Genomic DNA, 20,415 nt, shown 5'->3' with positions numbered 1-20,415 from the left:
CGCGGCTGCTCAGGTCCTGCACAGCCTCAGTGCCCGCCTTCCCCGGGGTCTCTTGCTCTGTGTTCTTCCTTCCCAAGCACACCGCTGAACTTTGGCCTAAAAACCAGGCCTCCCCCAGTCCAAAAGTAGCCTTTGGCATCACCCACATTTCTCCCTTTCTCATTGAGCACAGAGAATCTTGACAAGGATGTCCCTGGGTCCAGGGAGAAGGAAGGTTTTGAGGCAACAAACCATTTCTGTTGCCATGAATCAGACAGACTCGACTCTCCCTGTAGGGGCACCCAGGGGACAGAGGGGAACCATGTCAGGCAGCGTGGCTCGCCCGGTTCAGCTGCCCTCTAGGACCGGCATTTGTTGCTTAGTTCATGGCCTGAGCCTGAGGGACATCTAAGGACAGTGTCAGGTCACCAGTTGAATAAGAAGGGACTTCCAGGGCTCCCTCCAGGTCTGGGAAAGGGTCCCCTCAAGGAAATGCAGAGTGGGGTTCCCTCCACAGCTGACCTAGGCCTAGCCTCAGGAAGAAAGAGCCTGGGGCCAGGAAACAGATCTTCACTTACCCACTCCTATTTTTATAAGCTGGGAAGTGAAGAAGAAAAAGGAAATGACAAGAAAACCTTGGATCCATGAAATCCACTCATAATCCGAGTAAACAAACAAACCCAAAGCCAAGTGTTTTCAGCACTGCTTTAGCCGACCTTCCCTTTCTGGCTCCTCGGGTCCTCACAGCCCAGGCTGTGAGGCTCCTGATTTTCTGACCTGGGCTCCTGTCATTGCAGAAGCCTCTCAGAGCCCCCCTCCTCCAGGTGGCCTTCCCAGGTTTTCCCACCCGAGGGTGCTGGTGTGGAGCCAGTGGGGAATCGTGGAGGGCAGGCCAGAGAGGCACAGCAGGAGCCCAACTCAAGGACTCCCTGCAAGCCACCCAGCAGTGCCTGAGTCTGCCCGTTCTCCCCCACGCAGCACAGGCAGGCGGAGGCGGAGGGCGAGGGCTGGGAGTACGCCTCGCTCTTTGGCTGGAAGTTCCACTTGGAGTACCGCAAGACGGACGCCTTCCGCCGCCGCCGCTGGCGCCGCCGCATGGAGCCCCTGGAGAAGACGGGGCCTGCGGCCGTGTTCGCCCTCGAGGGCGCTCTGGTAGGTGGTCTCTGGGCCCATGGTGGGTCAGCGCGGTGCACCTGCTCTCCGAGGGCTGTTCAGGGCTGAAGAAGGAGCGTGCGGGATAGGACTCCAGATGCAGCACCAGCTGGTCACCTTGGCTTCAGTTCCCTTGGGGTTTTCTGTGGGGAAAGTGGGGTGGCAGTCTGGAGGCGCTCCTGAAATAAAATGGCTCCCTTCTTGGTGCTGGGAGACCCACTGCTTCTTTGTGTAGTCAGGTTGGGAGCAGGCAGAGAGGTCTCGGTCTGACCTGTGACTGGAGCTGAGGGACCTGGCTCTTCTTTTTAAAATTTTTAAATGTATTTATTTATTTTTGAGAGAGAGAGAGTAAGCAAGCGAGCGAGCAAGGGAAGGGCCAAGAGAGAGGGAGACGGAATCCCAAGCAGGCTCCGTACTGTCAGCACAGAGCCCAATGCGGGGCCCCAAACGCACGAGCCGTGAGATCATGACGTGAGACATGAGATCAAGAACTGGACACTTAACTGACCGAGCCATCCACGCGCCCCCTGGCTCTTCCTGAAGAGGCCGGCTGCTGCAGGGTGGGTCTGGGAGGCTTTGGCCTCACCCCAGGGAGTAGCCCGAGAGGTCTAATAATCCCTGAATGTCCTTGATTGGACAGAAGGCATCTCATGGCATCCCTGGGAATTCTGGGGGAGAGATATACCTCAGAAACTGAATCTTCAGGCTGGCTGTCCTGCCTTAGAGCACACTCTCTGGAGCCAAATTGGGGCAGCTAGGGTTACCCAGGGTCTGGCTGATGTGTTCCCCCAAAAGATAAGCAGGCCCTTCCTGGCTGGCCTGAGGAGTACCGTTCTCTGCTCTGCTTCGGCCTGGGGATTCCTGGAGATGGGAGGAGATGTCAGCTCGAGACCCTTTCTCTGAAATCCAGCGAGGACTGCCCATCCCCCCGGGCCTTTGGGTGGTGACTTAGGGAGCAGGGCCCATCAGCTTCTATAGTGGATGGGATCCGAGCATGTCTGCACGCACCAGCTGTGTGTGTGTGTGTGTGTGTGTGTGTGTGCACGTGCGCACATACATGAGGATTTGGTCTGCGTGAGGAGCAGTGGGTTGCCCTGAGCCAGGGAGTACAGGGGACAGGCCCAGGATCTGGTGGGATGGATACAGCAAAGGGAGGTGACGTTGGCTACAGCCCTCTCAGGCCTTGATGGTGGGCCAGGTCCCGTGGTGGCAGTGTGAGAGAGGAAACCCTCTGGGGGCCGGATAATGCCAGATGTCTGATGATGTTTTGGGGCCGAGTGGTGGGAGGCTGAAAGGAGACAGCAGAGCTCTGGGCTGCTGGGCTCGTGCTCTGGCTGGGCGGGAGGTAACTGCTGCCCCAGCTGGAGCAGCCACACCTGGAGGGCTCGTGGGGCAGGCCTGGTGTCTGTCGACTCCCTTTGTCCCATCGGAAAGGGCCTGTCTTGGGCACAGGGCAGGGCCTGGGGGTGGTCTTGTGGCTCCAGCGGAGAGGTGAGAGGGTAAAGGCCTCTGTGGTAGAACTGAGTCAGGGCCAGGTCTGAGAAGGCTGGGCAGGCACCCTAAGGCAAACAGAAACTCAATCAAATGGGCTGAAAAGAGAAAAGGAGTTGAAGGGCTCAGATTGATGGGAGAGCCCCAGAAGGTAAACAGGCATTAAGCCTGGCAGGACTCTGTTTCTGACGTGCTCCTCCATCTTGGCCTCATTCTCTCACTGCCTCATTCTGTGTGGCAACAAAGATGGCGCGCACGAAAAAGACTGCCATCAACTTGACAGCCAGTGAAGTCCTGGTAGATAAAGTAGCCCAGCCTGCCTGGCATCCTGTTTTCCTCACAGCTGGAGGCCCCAGAGAGGAGGGTGCTATTTTCACCATAATGCTGTGACAGTCTTGTGTGTGACTGACTAGCTCTCTTGGTCATGTGCCCATGCCAGCCTGAAGGTGTGGAATGGATGTTCTGATTGGCCATCTTCGGTCATGCCCCTTTTCTGTAGTTGACAGCACCATCAGGATAGGGAGAAGAGTATCTGGAAAGGAAAAAAAAAACCCTAACGGTGCTGGGCAAAGAGCTATTGATGATGGCCACAGGACTCTGTTCAGTGAGCAGTAGGGAACCAGTGTGGGTGGTTAAGCAGAGAATTGCTCTGGTCAGAGCTGGGCTTCAGGGCCATTAATCAAGTAGTCACGGAGGATGGTTGGGGTGGAAGGGCAGAGACCATCAGGGGTCTTGGTTTGTGATCTGGGATGAGGTGACCATCTCAGGTGGGAGCTAGGGGCAGGAGTAGAGGGAAGTTCAGTGACAGAGTTTGGAGAGGGTCAGATGGGCCCAGAGTCTCCGCTGGGCACATGGTAAGGCCTCTCCCATTGCCGGGTCATGGGGCGGGCGGGGTGGGCCTGGGGCTGCGATGAGTTCATGGTTGGCCCCGGCGAGTCTGACACACATGGTTAAGTGCTGTGTGAAGAAGGCGGATCAGGCAGCGCTTGCCAGGCCGCCCAGGGCAGGGAGGCCAGGGCCGTGGGAGAGAGGATGCAAGGCCAGAGGTAGCCAGAGACACATGGACGGAAGTGTGGATGGGTTCTGGGGCTGGCCAGGATCTGGGGGAAGACGATGAACTAGGCTGGGGCCCCACTGCCAAGCTTTCATGGCTCGGTGACTAGGACGATGAAGGGGGGTGCTTCCCAGAAACAGAGAGACCAGTCTGTTTATTCTTCATGTGGGAGAAAATGTCGCAAGGGATCATTGAAATCAAACGTCAAGGCAACAGACACGGGGAGGTGGTTGGTTGTGAAGCAGATGTGACTCGCCTGTGATACAGAGAAGAAACCAACATAGTGAAGCCCTCTGAGTCCTGGGGGAACTTGGCTGACATGGAGAGCCAGAGGCAGACAGTGTTTGGAGAGGCTCGATCTCACAAACCTGGAGTTGGAGGACACAGCCTTGGAAAGTCTTTAAGTGTGGCCAGCATTTGGACAGGGCCACAGGCCCATTTGACAGTAACTGTCTGGACCATTCTGTACTTCAGTGAATCAAACCTCCATCAGCACCAACTATCTCTCTCTCTCTCTCTCTCTCTCTCTCACTCTCAGCTCCAGCGCCACTTTTATGTGCCCCTGCCCCTGAACCTGCTCTCTTTCGTCCTGGGACATACTGATGCCCCAGCAAGGCACAGGGACTAAAGTCCACCCTGCATCATAGGACCAGGTGGCAGGGATCTCTGGGTGCCAGGACCCGGCTACTTGCCTGGGGGTTGGTCTTACCCACTGGTCACTGATGTCTGCTGATTCACCAGGTGGGAGCATGGTGGGATAGGTGAGGTTTCTCAGGGGAGCAGGTTTGGTTTGGATTCTGCCCCCTCTGCTTCCTAGCTGTGGATACGTCATTTATCCCTTTAGCGATTCTGTTACCTCACCCGTGAAAGTCACCACATCCTAGAGGCATCGTAAGGAATAACTACATGATACTTCTTTAGTGCTTCTCAGCCTTAGTCAACATAGGAGCAATATGGTGGCTTTGTTGCACATTCTGGATTCCATGTCTGGGTGAACCTGAGAGTCTACATTTCTAAGAGGACTCCAGGTGATGCCAGTGCTGCTGGTCCAAGGACCATCTCTGACTGAGAGGGCTGCGAAGTACATCATGCCTGAGGAAGATGAGGAGGGTGGTCACGTTGCCCCCCTTCCCTACTTGGATGCCTTTCTTTTTTTCTTAATGTTTATTTTAAAATTTATTTATTTTGAGAGAGAGAGAGAGAGCAAGCAAGCAAGGGAGGGGCAGAGAAAGAAAGAGAGGGAGAGAGAGAATCCCAGGCAGGCTCTGTGCTACCAGTGCAGAGCCTGACTCAGGGTTCCATGTGGGGCTTGAATTCACGAATCGTGAGATCATGATCTGAGCCAAAATCAAGAGTTGGATGCTAACCTGACTAAGCCACCCAGGTGTCCCCTTAGGTGCCTTTCTGAGAGAGGCAGAGTGTATCCATTATGTGGGGAAGGCATGGCCAGGGTCCTAGAGAGGGAAGCAGGGGATAATGATGTGTTCTCCTCGCTCCTTGGTGGGAGCAAAGTGATCTTTACTTCTAATGATGCCCTGATCTGATGGTGGAGGCCTGGCCCACGGGGAAGTCTTGTCTGACAAGAGACGCACTCCCATGTGAGTACAAATCAACCCAATAGGATCTGCATCTTTGAGGTGCTGGAGGGCAGAATAAGAGTCATTCCAGAATGGTGGGGTCTAATGAGGGAGGCTTCTTAGAGAAGGACTTTGGGAGGTGGACCTTGAAGGAGTCCAGGGAAGGGCTGTGGGTGGTGGACTTCCTGGTAATCTGACATTTCTGGCTGTCCAGGCCCAAGGACCAGGCCTGTGGCGCCCCCTTGCCTCCTACCGTCCCTCTCCTGGCCCACAGGTCCACCAGCAGGCTGAGCCTTGCCTGCCAGTTTCCCTCCTGAAGACATCTTGCTGGAAGGCAGGCCCTGTCTGCTCATTAGCACGGGCAGCCTTTCCCTGAAACCTTCTGCCGGGGCCAAGCCTGGCTCCTTCCATGGAGCGGGAGGCCCTGGCTCCATCTGCTAATCGTCTGCTGTCTCCATCCCGAGCATTATTTTATTTTCGTATTATTCTTTTTCCAGCTAATATCCTGGCATTCCCAAAGACACCGGTTTCATAATCTTCCTGGCGTTCCCAGGGAGCTGGGAAGCAGAGCACAAAGCTGCTATTATAGCGCGTTCCATCCATCCTCCCTCTCCTCGCCCCACACCCCTTGCTGCCGCCACCGCCGGCTCCCACCCAGGCACCCCTTCCCGACGCCACCAGCCTCTCTGGGAACTCTGGTGACGGCTGCTGGGGTGAGCTCACGGAATCCTTCCTGTCTCCCTTGCCCTGGGCCTGCCCTCCATGTGCAAGGATTTTTCCAGAGCCCTGCCTCTGTGCTTGGCCCCAAGCACTCGGAAGGGTTTTCTGAAATGCCTGAGCCTGGGCAGGAGGGAAGGAGACGGGGACTCGGCAACGTGTGCTCATAGCCTTAGAGATTTTTAGAGCTAGAAGGAACTTTCATGTTTGAAAGGTGCTCTCCACCTGGCTTTGGCTCCCTTTGAAACCGGATGCATAGTTGTGGGTGTGTGGGATCTGTGTGTGCACACACAATATGTATGCAATGCGCCTGTGTGATATGTATGTACACGTGTGTGTGAATGTGTGCACATGTGTGTGATGTGCATGTATGTGCAGTGTGCACATTGGTGTCTGTGGTATGCAAATTCTGACATAAGGCCCACAGTTTTCTCCAGTTCTCAAAAGAATTTAGGTCCCCAAAGAGGATAAGAATTACTAAAATCAATTTTACACTGTGCCAAAGATCAGGCTGAACTCTTTATATGCACTGTCTCATTTTATCCTCACAGTGACCCCAGAAGACTGGATTCTATTATTATACCCATTTTACAGTTGGGGAGACTGAGGTTCCAGAACTGCACTGTCTAATACAGTAGCCACTAGCCACATGTGCATATTTAAATTTACGTTTAAAGTAATTAAAATAAGACAATTTATTTCCCCTGTCACACCAACCACATTTCAAGTGCTCAGTAGCCCCACCTGGCTCATGGCTACCATTTTGGACAGTGTGGCTCTAGAACAGTTTCACTGCTGCAGAAAGTTCTGTTGGACAGTGCTGTTCTAGAGCAACTCTGAGAGCCCCTCATATTACTCCAGAAAAAACAGACCTGAGAAGGGGTTTGCCTAGTGGCCTGGCGTGAGTCAATTCTAGAACCATGGCCAGACAACAGGCTCTTCTGTCCTCTCTCCCCAAGTTCATATCTCCATTCCTTAATAGGCATAATGTGCTCCTCCTAGAGAGGGCCCTTGAGTGGGGTCCTAGGGAGGGTCCTGGGCAGCCGGCTAGAGCCCTTGGCTGTGGTGTAGCCATGTGGCTTGGCTTCCCTGGAGCAGTTGGAGAGGAGGTGGCACCACTCCCCTCAGCCTGGGAAGCCCCTAGTTGGTTGTCAGAAGCTGAGTCTTGACCTGAAGTGGAGAGGCTCTACGGAGACAGGCATTCCAAGACCAAGCCTAGGGGCAGAGGAGGGCAGCTGGGAGTCGGAAGTGCTGGGAGGGGGGTCAGGGAGAGGCGGGTGCCAGAGAGGAGCAGTGTGGGATTTGAGCTGGCTGAGAAGGAGGTCAGATGCGAGTGGGGAGGGAGGGGCTGTCTCTGCACCTGGGTGAGGCTGTGCTGCATTCAGAGAGTGCAGGCGGGTTCCCAGGGCTGGTACTCTGACCAGGGGCAGCATCTGGGAGGTGAGAGGGCTTTGCCTCATTAAGTCTTCCAAATCCCCTATGGTCTGCACAGCGGGGGAAGGCGGCTGCAAGATTCCCTGGGTTCTGTGTTTTGAATATGCTAACCGAGCACCTGTTCTCTACCTGGCTTTGTGCTAGCGGGAGCTATCTGAGGCTGGCCGGTGGCTCCAGCCCCTTCTGCTGGGCCCCCCACAGGAGGACCATTTGGGTAATTCCTTTAAACGTGTGGACCCCTGCATTGGTCTCACTCCACATTTGGATGCTGAAGTCTAAAGGGCCCATTTGTGTGTCGGGGTATCCGAGACAAAACGCCAGCACACAGGCATGCATGGGTGCTGAGGGGGTGTGTGTCACAGCCAGGCGGATGTGTTGGGTGCCCCATGCGTGTCATGGTACATGCACTGGGGTCTGTATCCACAATTGCTAGGGTGACCTTATAATTTATTGTCTACACCATGTGTAATCATGCTGGGACACAGGCATAAGCGAGGGCCATCCCAGACACACTGGAACCTGGTCATGGCCCTGACTATGGAGGCGCCCTGGCATTGGATAAAACCTGCTTGAGCATTCTCTGCAACCTCCACATTTGGAGACATGGAAAGCCTAGAGGGGCGCCTACGCGTGCGCGCATACACACACACGTGGCATCGTGGATTCTCCAGGTTTCCTGATTCCATTCCCAAGCTCCCCGGGGGCCGGCCAGTAGTTTTGCAAGGATTTTTGCAGCTGCTTCCAAGCCCCGGCTCCAGCTGTAAATTAAGCGGGGGTGCACCCTTGCCTGCTATTCTACTTAAGGTTGCAATCAGCCCTGATTAGGAAGGGAGGTCTGTGTTCCCGAGTTCCCTCTTTAAAAGCATTCCCCTCCTCTGGCCTGGCCTGCTCGCCTGTGTGGGGTTTCCCTGGAAGCCAAGGCTGGGCAGCCAGGGCAGTGGTATGGGCCCTGGGCTCCCCAAGGCCTGGACTTGGCGCTCAGCCCTGTCCTTCCTCTGAGCTCTGCTCTGGTGCTGAGTTCTGATGGCGAAGCAGAAGCTGGGAAGAGCCCTGAGGGGCTGCCGGGAGACTCCCCCCCCCCCCCCCCCGCCTCTGTCAGTTAATTTGCTGTACCATCCTAGGGAAGATGTTACCTCTCGGGGCCCCAGTGGTTTCACTTCCTAGATGGGGGTAATACCGGCACAGCAAAAGTAAGAATCTGCCCTTACAGAACAGGTGTTGGCAAACCATAGCCTACAAGCCAAGTGTGGCCTCTGCCTGTTTGTATATGGGGCTGTCTGGGCACGTGGCTGTGCTCATTTGTGTACGCACGGTCTGTGGCTGCTGTCTTGCTACGGTGGCAGTTGAATAGTTGCAGCAGAGACCATATGGACTGCAAAGGTGTGAGTATTTCCTCTCTGGCCCTTTATGAACATTTACCAGCTGTTCCAGAGCATGTAAACGTGCCATGCATTGCCCCCTATATTATGTGTAATCTCCCTTACCTCTCCCAGCAATCCTAAGAGATAGGTTTAATTACCACTCCCATTTTACAGATAGACAAATTGAGGTACAGAGAAGGCAAGTTGTAATGATCTCGGCGGTGTTTCCTCACAGGAGCATTATGAAAAATTCTGTGGATAATGGTGGGGTTGTTCAGCGGTTCTAGCATACGACCCCTACGTTGGTGTTTGTTATTTGGATGTCTTAGCAAAACCTGTAGTGAAAAAGAGATCCCGGCAGTTCACCCTGGGGCGTGCTGGTCAGTGTTAAACAGCTGGCTCTCCAGAAAAAACATCCAAAACACAAACTCAGCCTGGTTTGTAGCACTTGCTGGTTTCTGTGGTGTAAATGCCCCCGCTGTGGCCGATTTCAAGCTAGCAATGTGGCATCACCGAGAGTGGAGATGGGAAGAGATGAGCGGTGGCAGATGGTTAGATAGTATTTCCAGCCCCACAGATACGCCAGGCGTAAATAACCTCAGGAGCAGGATAATAGTCAAAGGTTGTAAAATAATTAAGAAGTGATGACTTTGAGTATCATCTTCGTTTTTTTAAAAAAACACCCGTAGTTATAAATCTATGCGGTGTAATTGTTACAAATGGCTGGGTTTAACAGCTGGCTGGCAGTACACCTGAAGATTTGATAATCCGCTCTTGTGAGCCACGCGGGCCAGCTCCCACGCTTGCTGCGCTAGGGGGTCCTCTGATCCTGTTTGCATAAGAGATAAGGGCCTCAATCCTAGCAGCCCTCCCGACGCTCTGTCCCCTGTGCTCTTTGCGTCCATCAGGCATTGGCATTGAGTTCTCCTCGTGAAACCAGGAGAGCAGCTGGCCCCCAAAACCCACCTGCCTGACTCTGAGGGGGTAGAGGGTACCCTCGTAGCCCCCCCCCCCCCCCCCCCCCGAGGGATCCCCCGCTCTGCTGTTTGCTTCCTGGCCGCCCTGGTGTGGCTTCTGTCCTCTGCCTGCTCAGCCCCAGGGGCCCTCTGCTCGGCCTCTCTGCTGCATCTACCGCTGCTCGTGCTCCTGAGCCGGGTCTCTGGGCCCTGTATGGATGAGGCATGGGACCGCTGCCAAAGGGAGGAGGTGTGTGTGTGACAGACGGCAGCGGTGCAGGAGGGTTTTCGGACACACTAGCGGTCTGGCGCTTGGTCTCAGATCCGATTTAGGTGGGCCCAGGAGTCCCCTCATAGGCTGCTTGTTTTCCCAGAACCTGCCTACCTCCTCCTGGTGCGGTGGCCACACTAAGGTGCTAGGGCAGGAGTCCTCAGCAGGTAAAGTGGGTTTGGCCGCTGGCTCTGGGGACCCCTGGCGGCACCCCCACACCATCTAGGAGGGAGAGAGCTCCTCACAGTCGTAAGCTCGGGCTCCTCCAGAGATCCGTGGCCGCCAGCCGGGCAGCAGCGGGTTGGATGCTGCCCAGTCCCCCGGGCGAGCAGCAGGATCCCTTACACAGCTAGCCCTGAGATGGAGTGCGCGGCCACAGACCACAGTCTGGGAGTCGCATCGGCATGAGCTATGGAGGCAGGAATGTGACTGTGGGAAACCCAATGCCCAGGGCCTGGCCCAGGGGCTGGGGAAGAGCGAGCGCATGGAGCGGGGGTGAAGGGTGGGTGGACAGAAAGCGAAGCGTCCGCCGCCGCAGCCTGGCTCTCTCCACCCAGCCCTGTGAGCGGGAGCAGAAGCAAGCCAGCCTTTCTCTCCTAGCCTTGCCCTGCCCCAGCGTCGCCCCTTGAGCTCTGGGTGGGGGGCACACATCCAGCACACTTCTGCTCCCCTTGAGCCAGCACCTCTTCTCTTTCCCCTCTTTCCTGTGCGGGCTCTGCCAAGGGTCCACCCTGTTCTGAGATGGTCCCATCCTGGGGGTCGGGTGGAGTCCCTGTCACTTGCTCTTTCTGCAGTGGCATCTTACTCTGAGTGTCCCGAGGGAAGCAGGGTGCTGTCTGCTGTATGCTTTCCTGACCCTTCCCTTGGGACTTGGGGCCTGAATGCTGCCCATGTGGCTTAGGCAGGGAATGCTGCTGATTCATTTTATGTGGCAAATCTTCATTGGAGGACTACCAAGTGCCTGATGCCACGCTGGGTGCCCGTGATAAAGGAGCATGTCACAGAGGGATGGAGGCGGGAGAGAAGCTAGGAGAGGCTAAAGGCATGGCTGCCACAGCACTATCCAGGCCTCAGTGATGAGTGAGCTGAGGGAAGAGACTCAAGTTAGCTCACCTGGGAGGACATTCAAGGCCGAGAGAACACCCCATGCAAAGGTCCTGTGGCAGAGAGAAGATGATGGATTCCAAATTTAAAGAAAACCGAGACGAAAGTGGGAAGGTATCGTTTAGCACGAGATGGGAGAGTTGAAAGATTTAAACTGGCACCATTAGCACCATTTGCCGAGCGCTGCTGTGCTCTGGAACCTGCCACGGGCTGTGGGTGTCCCACTGCATTCCCTTTTCACCAGTGGTTCTCAGCTGGGGGCAATCTCTACCCCCCACCCCATCCCTCAGGGGACATTCGACAATGTCTGAAGACATTTTTGGTCGTCACAACTGAGGGGTCCGGAAGCTATGGGGGTCTTATGGGTACAGGCCGGGGATGCTGTTGAATGTCCAGCAAGGCACAAAACAGGCAGAGGGAAGGACAGACAGGAGGCAGATGCTTCCCAGCAGCTCCCACATCGGGTTTTCATGGGGTTTCACTGTTTGCTCTGAGAGAAATTCCTGGAGCGTGAGCCTTGTATGCCTACGCATGAAAAGCAAGATATACTTGGGAGTGAAGGAAGTGGATTATCCATGTTAATGTATGGACCGAGCCCGGGCTCCAGGCCGGCCCTCTGCAGAGGCTCCGTCCAGGGCTCATGCTGTTGCTATCTCCAGAGGTGTCCTCATTCATGTGTTCACTTACTCACTTGCTCTCCAATTCCGTCCTGTGCACCTGTGTGTGTGAGGTGTGCCAGGCCCGTGACAGAATCCTCACAGAGCTCTCACTGGGAGCAGATGGACGGGTAAACGGGGGGTGCTAACAGGGCAGGGTGCAAGGCCACCAGGGTGCCGTGCAAGCGCGGGGAAGGGGCGCTTAACTCATCCTGGCAGGGTGACCTTGAGGATGAGGCCGGCCACCCAAGGGAAAAGAAGGGAAAGAAAGGGGCAGAAAGACTTATGTGCAAGAGGTACGGGGACAAGGAAGGGACCCCAGAGGGTCTCAGCTGGTTTGAGCATGGAAGTCATCAGCGATGGGGGTGTCTGGGAGCATCTAGACTGCTGGAGACGCAATTCAGAGGCCATGGCTGGGCTGGCGGGGGGTGGGGGGTGGAAAGCTGGCTTCCCCTCTGCTCCCAGGGTCTGAGGAGGATGCGTGCAGAGCATCCTGGGAAGGTCAGTGGGCCAGAGGATGTAAAGATGTTGGCCAGCGGTATGGGTAGAATTCTGCCCAGGCTGGGAACCAGCGTGGCCGTGGGGCTGGGGCTCCACCGGGAGGGACTGAACTTAACTAGGTGTCCCTCAGCTTGGCTTCTCGTTCTCCCAGTTTCTTCTCAGCAATCCCTATCTGTTGTTTTGAGCTGGGGGAGAAGGGAAGAGGCAGGTCTGCCCTTTGAGGGTAGCTTAGGGGGTGGGGGGTGGCTAAGGGCCCTGTGGGCCCCCCACTCTGGAGACAGGACAGGTGGAGAAGCCCCAGTGGTGTGAGGGGCGTGCCCCAAGGGGTCACTGGTTCCTCCCTCTGAAGGATGTTATTTCTCGGGCCTGCTGTGGGCCAAACACTGAGCTAGGCCTCAGCTACCTGGCGCCCGCCTGCGTGGAAATCCCAGGGAGGGAGACACCTTTTCTGATCACAGGAGGGCGGACTGCCCTTGGACAGAGACCCAGAAATTTCTGCCAGAGCCCCAGACAGAGGCCTCTTGGTAGGAGTGGTGCTGAGAGGAGGCTGGGGGAGCCATCTGGAGGAGGCGTGAGGTGAGTGGGGATGTGCACTGGCAGTGAGCCGCGAGCACGGAGGTCCCCGTAGGTACTGAGAGGGAGTGAAGGAATTACAGGGCTGGGGGGTCAGAGCCTGCTTCCCTCCCTCCACTCACCTTAGCATCCTCCCTGTGGGGGGCAAGTGCATTGCCAGGCTGAGGTGGAGGGGTGACAGGGGGCCCAGGCCTTCCACCCTGCCTCTAGCTGAACCCACTCTCGTGCTCCCCCCCGCCCCACCAAGGTGCACTGGGTGGCACATGCTATGAGCTGTCACACAGGGGGCTGGCCAAGTCCTGTTCTGAACTGCTTTCCTTGGCGTCCCGTACCTCATGCTGGCCTCCCCGGCCCCCTGGTCGAGCCCTATGTGTGCCTTGCAGATCCTGAAACTGGGAGCCATTAGTTGCTGGACTTGGTGCATGCTCTGGTGGGAGGCCAGGGTAGCGTGGCCAGGCCCGACGCCTTTTCTGGTGGGAACCGAGGATGCCTGGGGTCCACACCTGCTCAAGAGGGAGGAATTCAGGCGTGGTGGCCTTTGGGTCTTTCCCTGTCTGTAGTATGACACCCCTCCCTGTTAGCCTGCTTTCGTGTGTGTGTGTGTGTGTGTGTGTGTGTGTGTGTGTGTGTGTGTGTGTGTTGAGAGATTGCTTGCTTGCTTGATTGCTTTTGATTCCTACACAGGGCTATGGCTCCTGAAATGTCCACTTTTCCAGCTCCTGGAATAATTATGAACAAATATGAGGTATATGAACCACCCCTGAGTGTGACTGCAAACTTTATAGTTTATGACCTACCTTGCTTTTGTCCCACCGGTGTCTCATTTCTCTGATAAGATCATTAACAGCAAACATTGGCTGAGCATTTATTATGTGCCAGGAGCTGTGCTAAGAACAACATGTAATGTAGTTCCTTAATGACAGCAGCTCTCTGAGATAGAGACTGTAGAATTATTTCAAATTTACAGAGAGACTAGTTCAGAGAGGTTAAGCAAGCTGCCCAAGGTCAAACAGCCAGTAATGACAGGATCAGAATTGGAATCCTAGCAATCTGGTTCTAGAGCTTGTCTTGAAGTTGTGGTCACAGGGCAGCCAGTCACTGTCTCTCCCTGTCACTGAAGGGGGTGTCCTGCTGGGTCTCTGAGCCCCCCAAACCATGCAGGACCCCAATGAGAGGCTGCAGGGTGGCAGAGGTGGCACTGGATGCATCAGGGAGGCAGGCTTCTGGTCCCAGGAAGCTGGCGTATGGCCTGGTGGTTGGAGCCCAGTGCTGATGGGGACAGAGTGAGGGGACTGACTGGCTAGCTTTGTGTACAGCAAACTGCGGACTGAGTCTCAGTGCAGACCCACCTTGTCTCCTGCTCCCGTCCCCGTCCTGGCCTCAGCCTGCACTCTCTTCCCCCTCAGCTCAGGGGGCACTGGTGAGACGTGGTGATGATGTGGTATTGCCCCTCCCAGAGCTAGATCCAGTGTCCAGATACATAGGGGATGAACAGACGGCGGATTGGGCCCTGCAGACTCTGGCTTGTCTTGACTCATCCCAGTGGGAAAATCCCCACTGGATTCTCTCCCTTAGAGTCCTTCCTTCTCTCAGACTCTAACCTCTTGGGCCGAATAACTCAAAATTCCATCCTGGCATGTCTAGTCTCCATCAGAGAGAGAGAGAACAGTTCCCCTGTGGACTTGACATTGGAGCCTGGGTGTGCTGTAGGAGGATGTGCTACCCTAGAGTACATTAGAGGCTGATGGCCCAGCTCTCAGCATCCGAGGAGTGTCTAGAGGTCTCCTGACCTGGACACCTGACTCTCTGGGCCAGTCCCCCTGCCACGCCCAGGCTCTGGGGTCAGAATCAGCCATGACTTGCTCTGTGTCTCCAGGGCGGCGTGGTGGACGACAAGAGTGAAGATTCCATGTCCGTGTCCACCTTGAGCTTTGGTGTGAACAGACCCACGATTTCCTGCATCTTTGATTGTAAGTGATGCTTGGAGGTGTCTAGAGGGGTGATACGGATGGATGTGCAACCTTGTGCTTGTTTGTATGGGGCTGTATGGTCCAGTGTAAATGGGGGGCTAGGCAGAATTGAGTCTGTGTGCTTGGTGGTGGGTCAGTGCCTTTTGGGGGTGTGTATGTGTGTGCGGGCGTCTGTGAGCACATGCGCACCTCTGTCTACGTGTGGCATGTGCATCAGCTCGATGCTTGGAATCAGGCATCCAAGGCCCTGTGCGTTCTGGCTGCCCCTGTCATTTATTTGGCCTTTGCTCCTCCTATCCCTCCATCCCTCTCTCACTGGCTCTCACCAGGCCCAAGGACACAGTGCTTAGGTGTCTGCCATTGAACTGTAGTCTGTTCTGATCCTGTGGGCGGCTCACTCCCTCATGGCTGCATAGTGTGACATGTGTCATTTCTGTTGCTCAGACCCTTCATCTGTTGCCCCTCCTAGGGACAGACTCAACCCTTACCCCAGCCCCAGCTCTTAGCCACTCGTAGCCCCTCACTTGGCATCTCTGGTTTTTCCTTGGTGCAGATGGGAACCGCTACCACCTACGCTGCTACATGTACCAGGCCCGGGACCTGCCCTCGATGGACAAGGACTCTTTTGCTGGTAGGTGGGAGGAGAGCCAAGGACCAGGGATTGAGAGTTGGGATCTGAGGGGCACCTGGGTGGCTCGTTGGTTGCGTGTCCGACTTCGGCTCAGGTCATGATCTCACAGCTCATGGGTTCAAGCCCCGCGTCGGGCTCTGTGCTGACAGCCAGCTCAGAGCATGGAGCCTGTTTCAGATTCTGTGTCTCCCTCTCTCTCTGACCCTCTCCTGCTCATACACACTCTCTCTCTCTTAGAAATAAAATAAAACATTAAAAAAAAAAGAGAGAGAGTTGGGATCTGAGCCATCAGACCTTTGGACCATGGGAAACGTGGCCCCGGGGCTTCGTCTGTGGGTGGGGGCTTTGGCTGTGTTTGTTGGATTTGTGGAGGTGACTTATGTTGCCAGGGTCACTGTGGCTTTCTGGTTGTCAGGTGGCCTTCTGCAGGGTTTGGCTTTATTGACCACCATTTCCTTGTGAAAGCCCCTTTGGCCTTGACCCCCAGGGATACTCCTCTCTCCTGGGTCTCCTGCAGCCTCCTGCTGCTCTACCTGCTCCTTCCCAGGGCTTCATGGCCTTCTCAGTCTGATGGTCCTGATGGCCTGTGTCCTTTTCTCTGGGCACTGGGGTCCCCTCACCTTCCCCGGCTTCTTGGACCACTCACGTCAGGGAAGCTTCTGGTCCTTTAGTTGATAGGAATGCCTAATGTCCAGCCACATCTTAGGTAGCTCCCCCTGGATGCCTTAGTGGCTCCTTAGTTCATCCTGTCCAATGAACTCCCTGTGCCCTTCTCCCCTGATCCAGGCGGCCCTTCGTTGCCTACCTGGGTCCTGACATCACATCAGCATGTGTCTATTGGCCACCAGTTTGGAAACTATCAGTCATCCAGTCCTGGTGATTCTGACTTCTGAATTTCTCTTGGAGATATTCCTAAGGCCTGGCCTCGCACCTTCTTATCTGGACACGCTGGTCAGCTCCTGGCCTCTCTGCCACTTTCCACACTGCCTCAGACTTGTCATGTCACTGTTCTGATTTCAACTGTAGGCACCGAGAGAGAAGTCCCCAGCTCACAGCCTGGCAGACAGCTCCTTTGTTTCCCTTTGATCACTAGCTCTGGCCTCGCCAGCTCTTGCCAACGTTCGTGGAGCTCTTCCATGTCCCTGACCTTTGTATAACGTGTTCTCTCTGCCTAGAATGCATTCCCTTTTTATTCTGAACCCTGCAAACTCCTACTTATGCTTTAAGACCCAGCCCAGATGCTCTGACTCTTCTCTGAGCTGAGCTGGTTGTTTCTCCCTCAACACTTGGCCAGAGCCCCACCAACACCTCTCTCAGAGCCCCGACCACGGCATAGATCAGAGACCATCTGTGTTTCCCATGTGACTGTGAACACCTCAAGGAAGGGGCTTTATCTTGCCTTTGAACCTGCCGCATTGGTAGCTGAAGAGTGAATACTTACTGCCTAGGCATTTTACTGGCGTTATTTCATGTAACCCTTACAACTCTCCTATGAAGTGGGTATTTCACACCCCCATTTTACAGATGAGGAAACTGAGACTCAGATGCATAACTAAATTGCTTGAGTTAAAATAGCTGACAAGTGACATACAACCCTCCCAAAGCTTGCTGCTTACTTGAGTAGGACTGAGTTCTTCTATGAGAACACCTTCTGTTCCTAGAAAGGCACTGCAGCCTACAGCCACCTGCCTGTCCTCCTCCTGGCCCCGCTCCTCCCCCGCGTGGGGGCCCACTCTCATTCCTTAGCCCTAGCAGCTGTGTTTCGTCGCATTCTGTCCTCTCAGTGACCTGTTTTCCAGCCCTTTGCAGCAAGGCACACGGTGGATAGAGCCATTTCTGTTCTGTGCTTTGGGCCCAGGGTGCTGAGCGCACCCTCTGAGAAGCATATGCAAAACCAGCAGGCAGGGATTGGCGGGCCAGGGGCAGATACGCAATTGCCCCTTGCTGGGAATCTGCCAGAATGCTTGCTGACAATTGGAATGTAGCCCAGGGAAAAGTGGTAGACTAATCCACAGCCTTGCTCCTTTCTCATGGGGGGGGGGGGGGGGGTCGTGAGAGGTGGGGGTGCAGGTGGGGGCTTGTGTGGACATGTGACAAGGAGGGGGAGCCCTTGTCCTCTATGGGTCGGGCTGGCCGAGGACCCTGCAGGGAGGGGGGCCCTCTTAAGGAACCCACTAGGAGGCAGCACACACCCCGGGGACCGCAGGCAGGGTCGGCCTGGTGCTGGCCTGTGGGAGATGTCACACTTTCCATCCCAGTCCCACCCCCTCCCCCAAATAAACATCCCTTGAGCTTTGAGGGCACTGCCCAGGGCTTCCTCAGAGGCCACTGGCTTTTGAATGAAAGGCCTGATTGACCAGCTGCTGGAAAGGAAAACAGCAGCCAACATGGGTGAACCTATAAAACCCAGAGTGTTTATTTTCACTCCCAAGCCCTAAACCAAAGCAATTTCTCCCCTGGCACTGACCCTGGGGTGGCTGGCGGCCGGAGACTGTGCGTGGCCACCGGCTGGCATTTCTTGGAGGAAACTCCTGTGTGAATCCGGAATGTCTGGGGCCAGGGGAGGGTTTTGCGCCGTGTCTGTCGCTGGTATCACCCTCAGCCTGGCTGCCGCGTGTCTGGGGCAGAGAGGCCTCTTCTCCAGAAGTACTCCATTGACTCTGACCTGTGGTGCCCTGGGCCTCTCCTACACTGGTGGGCTCCCATGGCCCCGAGCTGGGCTCTCTGCTTCTGCCCTGAGGGGTGGGCCTCAGGGCTGTCCAGAGGTGGGGGCTGTGCCTGCTTCCTTCTCTCTGCCCCAGGATTTAGGGGGGACACACAGGCACTGCCCAGGAAATACTTGCTGAATAATATTAAACTCAGGCAGCTTGTGATGTTCTGCCCAGGCTGCCTGAGGATTCTGCCTCCAGCGGGGTTTGAATAATATAGCCAGCATCTATTCTCCAGACACTAGAAGGGCGTGTGTGTCTTGTGGGTGTGTGTGTGACCTGTGGAGCAATTAGGCATTAAAAGATGTAAAATGATGCTTAACTCAAATGACTTCTCTTTGACTTGGCGCTGGGATTGCCCCTGCTTGGTGAGCATCTGTACTGCGCACTGAATTCAGTTTGATTGGAAAAGATATGACTCTTGAGGACTTAGAAATCACAGGTCCTCAACACCATATCCTGCGGGCACCATCGCTTCCTTAAGCTGCAGCCTGGGCTGAACTGCTTTTCAGTGTAGACTGATAGTTCTCAATAGGAATCGGGGTCGGGGGGGGCACCTGGGTGGCTCAGTCGGTTAAGCGTCCGACTTCGGCTCAGGTCATGATCTCACGGTTATATGAGTTTGAGCCCTGTGTCGGTCTCTGTGCTGACAGCTCAGAGCCTGGAGCTTGCTTTGGATTCTGTGTCTCCCTCTCTCTCTCTCTGCCCCTCCCTTGCTCATGCTCTGTCTCCCTCTGTGTCACTCAAAAATAAATAAACGTTAAAAAAAAAAGTTTAAAAAAGTGGGAAGGAAGCTGTCTCATGTGCCAAACTGTTCCCCAGGGAATTCTGCTTTGCTCCCTCCTCCAGCTGGGCACCATGGCTGTGGTTTGCGGGAGTTCTGCTCACACAACTCCCACCAAGACAGACACCCCGTAGGCCGCTCTGTTGTGAGGTGGCCACACATCAGCAGGTGGTCCTTAGCATGGAGAGAATCAGACATTCCTCTTTGAGGATCTCTCAGGTCACTGGGCTGAGGCGGCCTGGCTTGGTTTTAACCAAGCCACTGAGGGAGGGTAAGTAGACCAGATGTCAAGTTATTAATTTACCAGAGTGGGGTATCTGTTCAGAAAGCAGAAGGTCCTAAGCCCTTTTTGTTGGCCTCTTGGCTCCTGGGAGGTCAAAGATGCATGGCAGGCAGATGGTCCTGAGAGGAGTTGCTCCAGGGAGGCCTCAATGAGGTCTGATGATCCATGGCTGCCCCACAGCTGAGGTCACCTCTGGGGGGGCCAGTGATTTCATTTTCACCCACATCCAGACTCTCTCTTGGGTGGGGCCGGGGAGCTCTTGCTTTGGGGCTTACCGTGTCTGATCCCCAGTCATGGCCCACCCCCTCATGAAGCGCAGCTTTCTGTCAAGTTTGGCTCTGGTGAGGGGAATTCTCCTATTGAGCTTATGGAGCTGTTTTCCAAAGTGCATTGGAGGCTTGTGAAATGCTCCACTTAAAAAGGGTCCCTGGAGCAAGGGTGACTGGGAAACAGTGCACACTTGAAGATTTACAATGCACAGTGGCATTGAGAGGCCCTGCAACGGCTGCAGAAAAGGAGCCTGTTTGACTTGTTTAAGCACTCATTAGCAACCCCAGGGAACTCGCATTTATGAAGAACACATTTTGGGAAACCCTGATCTATAGGATTCAGTCCAAATTGCTCGTCTTGGATCTGGGACCTTTGTGAGCTGCCCTGCTTCCTCCTCCCTTTTCTATCCCCACTGCCCTGGCTTCCCCTCCTCAGCCAGACCAGCTCCTGTTGTTTCCCAAATGCCCATGCTCTTTGGTGTCTTTGCGTGTGCTGTGCTGGATGTCTAGACTGCCCCCTCTTCCTTGGTCTGCCTCGGTTACTCTTCCTTCTTGAGACTCAGGGCAGGAGACCTCCTTTGGGAAGACTGCCTTGATGCCACCAGGCTACATGGGCTATCCTCCACCCCCAGCACCTAATACTTTCCCCAGTTAAGTTGCACGCCACCTTGGATTCTGTTGTATAGTTGCTATTTCCAACCGTAGTCATGATCTTAAGCTCCTAGACTGCATCTCATCTATGTTTGTATTCCTAATACTGTGCTTACTGACCACATGCTGGGCAGTCAAAAATCATATATTGAATGAGTGATGGATTACAAATATTGCTGGAATGAACATCTCTATACATATAGCTTTTTGGTTAATTTGGATGATTCCCAGGAGTAGAGGAAACAACGCATAAGCAGTTGTATGTGTTTTAGGGCACACTGCCCAGTTGCTTT

At 54.9% G+C, this 20,415-nt stretch overlaps 1 protein-coding gene across 2 annotated transcripts in view; it reads left to right on the top strand.

Annotated features, from left to right (window-relative positions):
* The window catches only part of DYSF (dysferlin), a 203,486-nt gene that overhangs the window by 96,851 nt on the left and 86,220 nt on the right, over positions 1 to 20,415 (top strand). For both annotated transcript variants that reach the window (XM_039239562.1, XM_039239561.1), the window contains exons 30-32: positions 958 to 1,131; positions 14,703 to 14,796; positions 15,350 to 15,427. In XM_039239562.1, coding sequence (XP_039095493.1) covers positions 958 to 1,131; positions 14,703 to 14,796; positions 15,350 to 15,427 — 346 coding nt within the window. The remainder of the gene's footprint in view (positions 1 to 957; positions 1,132 to 14,702; positions 14,797 to 15,349; positions 15,428 to 20,415) is intronic.

The sequence above is a fragment of the Hyaena hyaena genome, unplaced genomic scaffold, assembly GCF_003009895.1.
Source record: "Hyaena hyaena isolate Hyena2069 unplaced genomic scaffold, ASM300989v1 scaffold_158, whole genome shotgun sequence".
NCBI classification, from domain to species: domain Eukaryota; kingdom Metazoa; phylum Chordata; class Mammalia; order Carnivora; family Hyaenidae; genus Hyaena; species Hyaena hyaena.
Note: the sequence above shows the minus strand (reverse complement) of the source record. Positions and strands in the feature narration are given on the sequence as shown.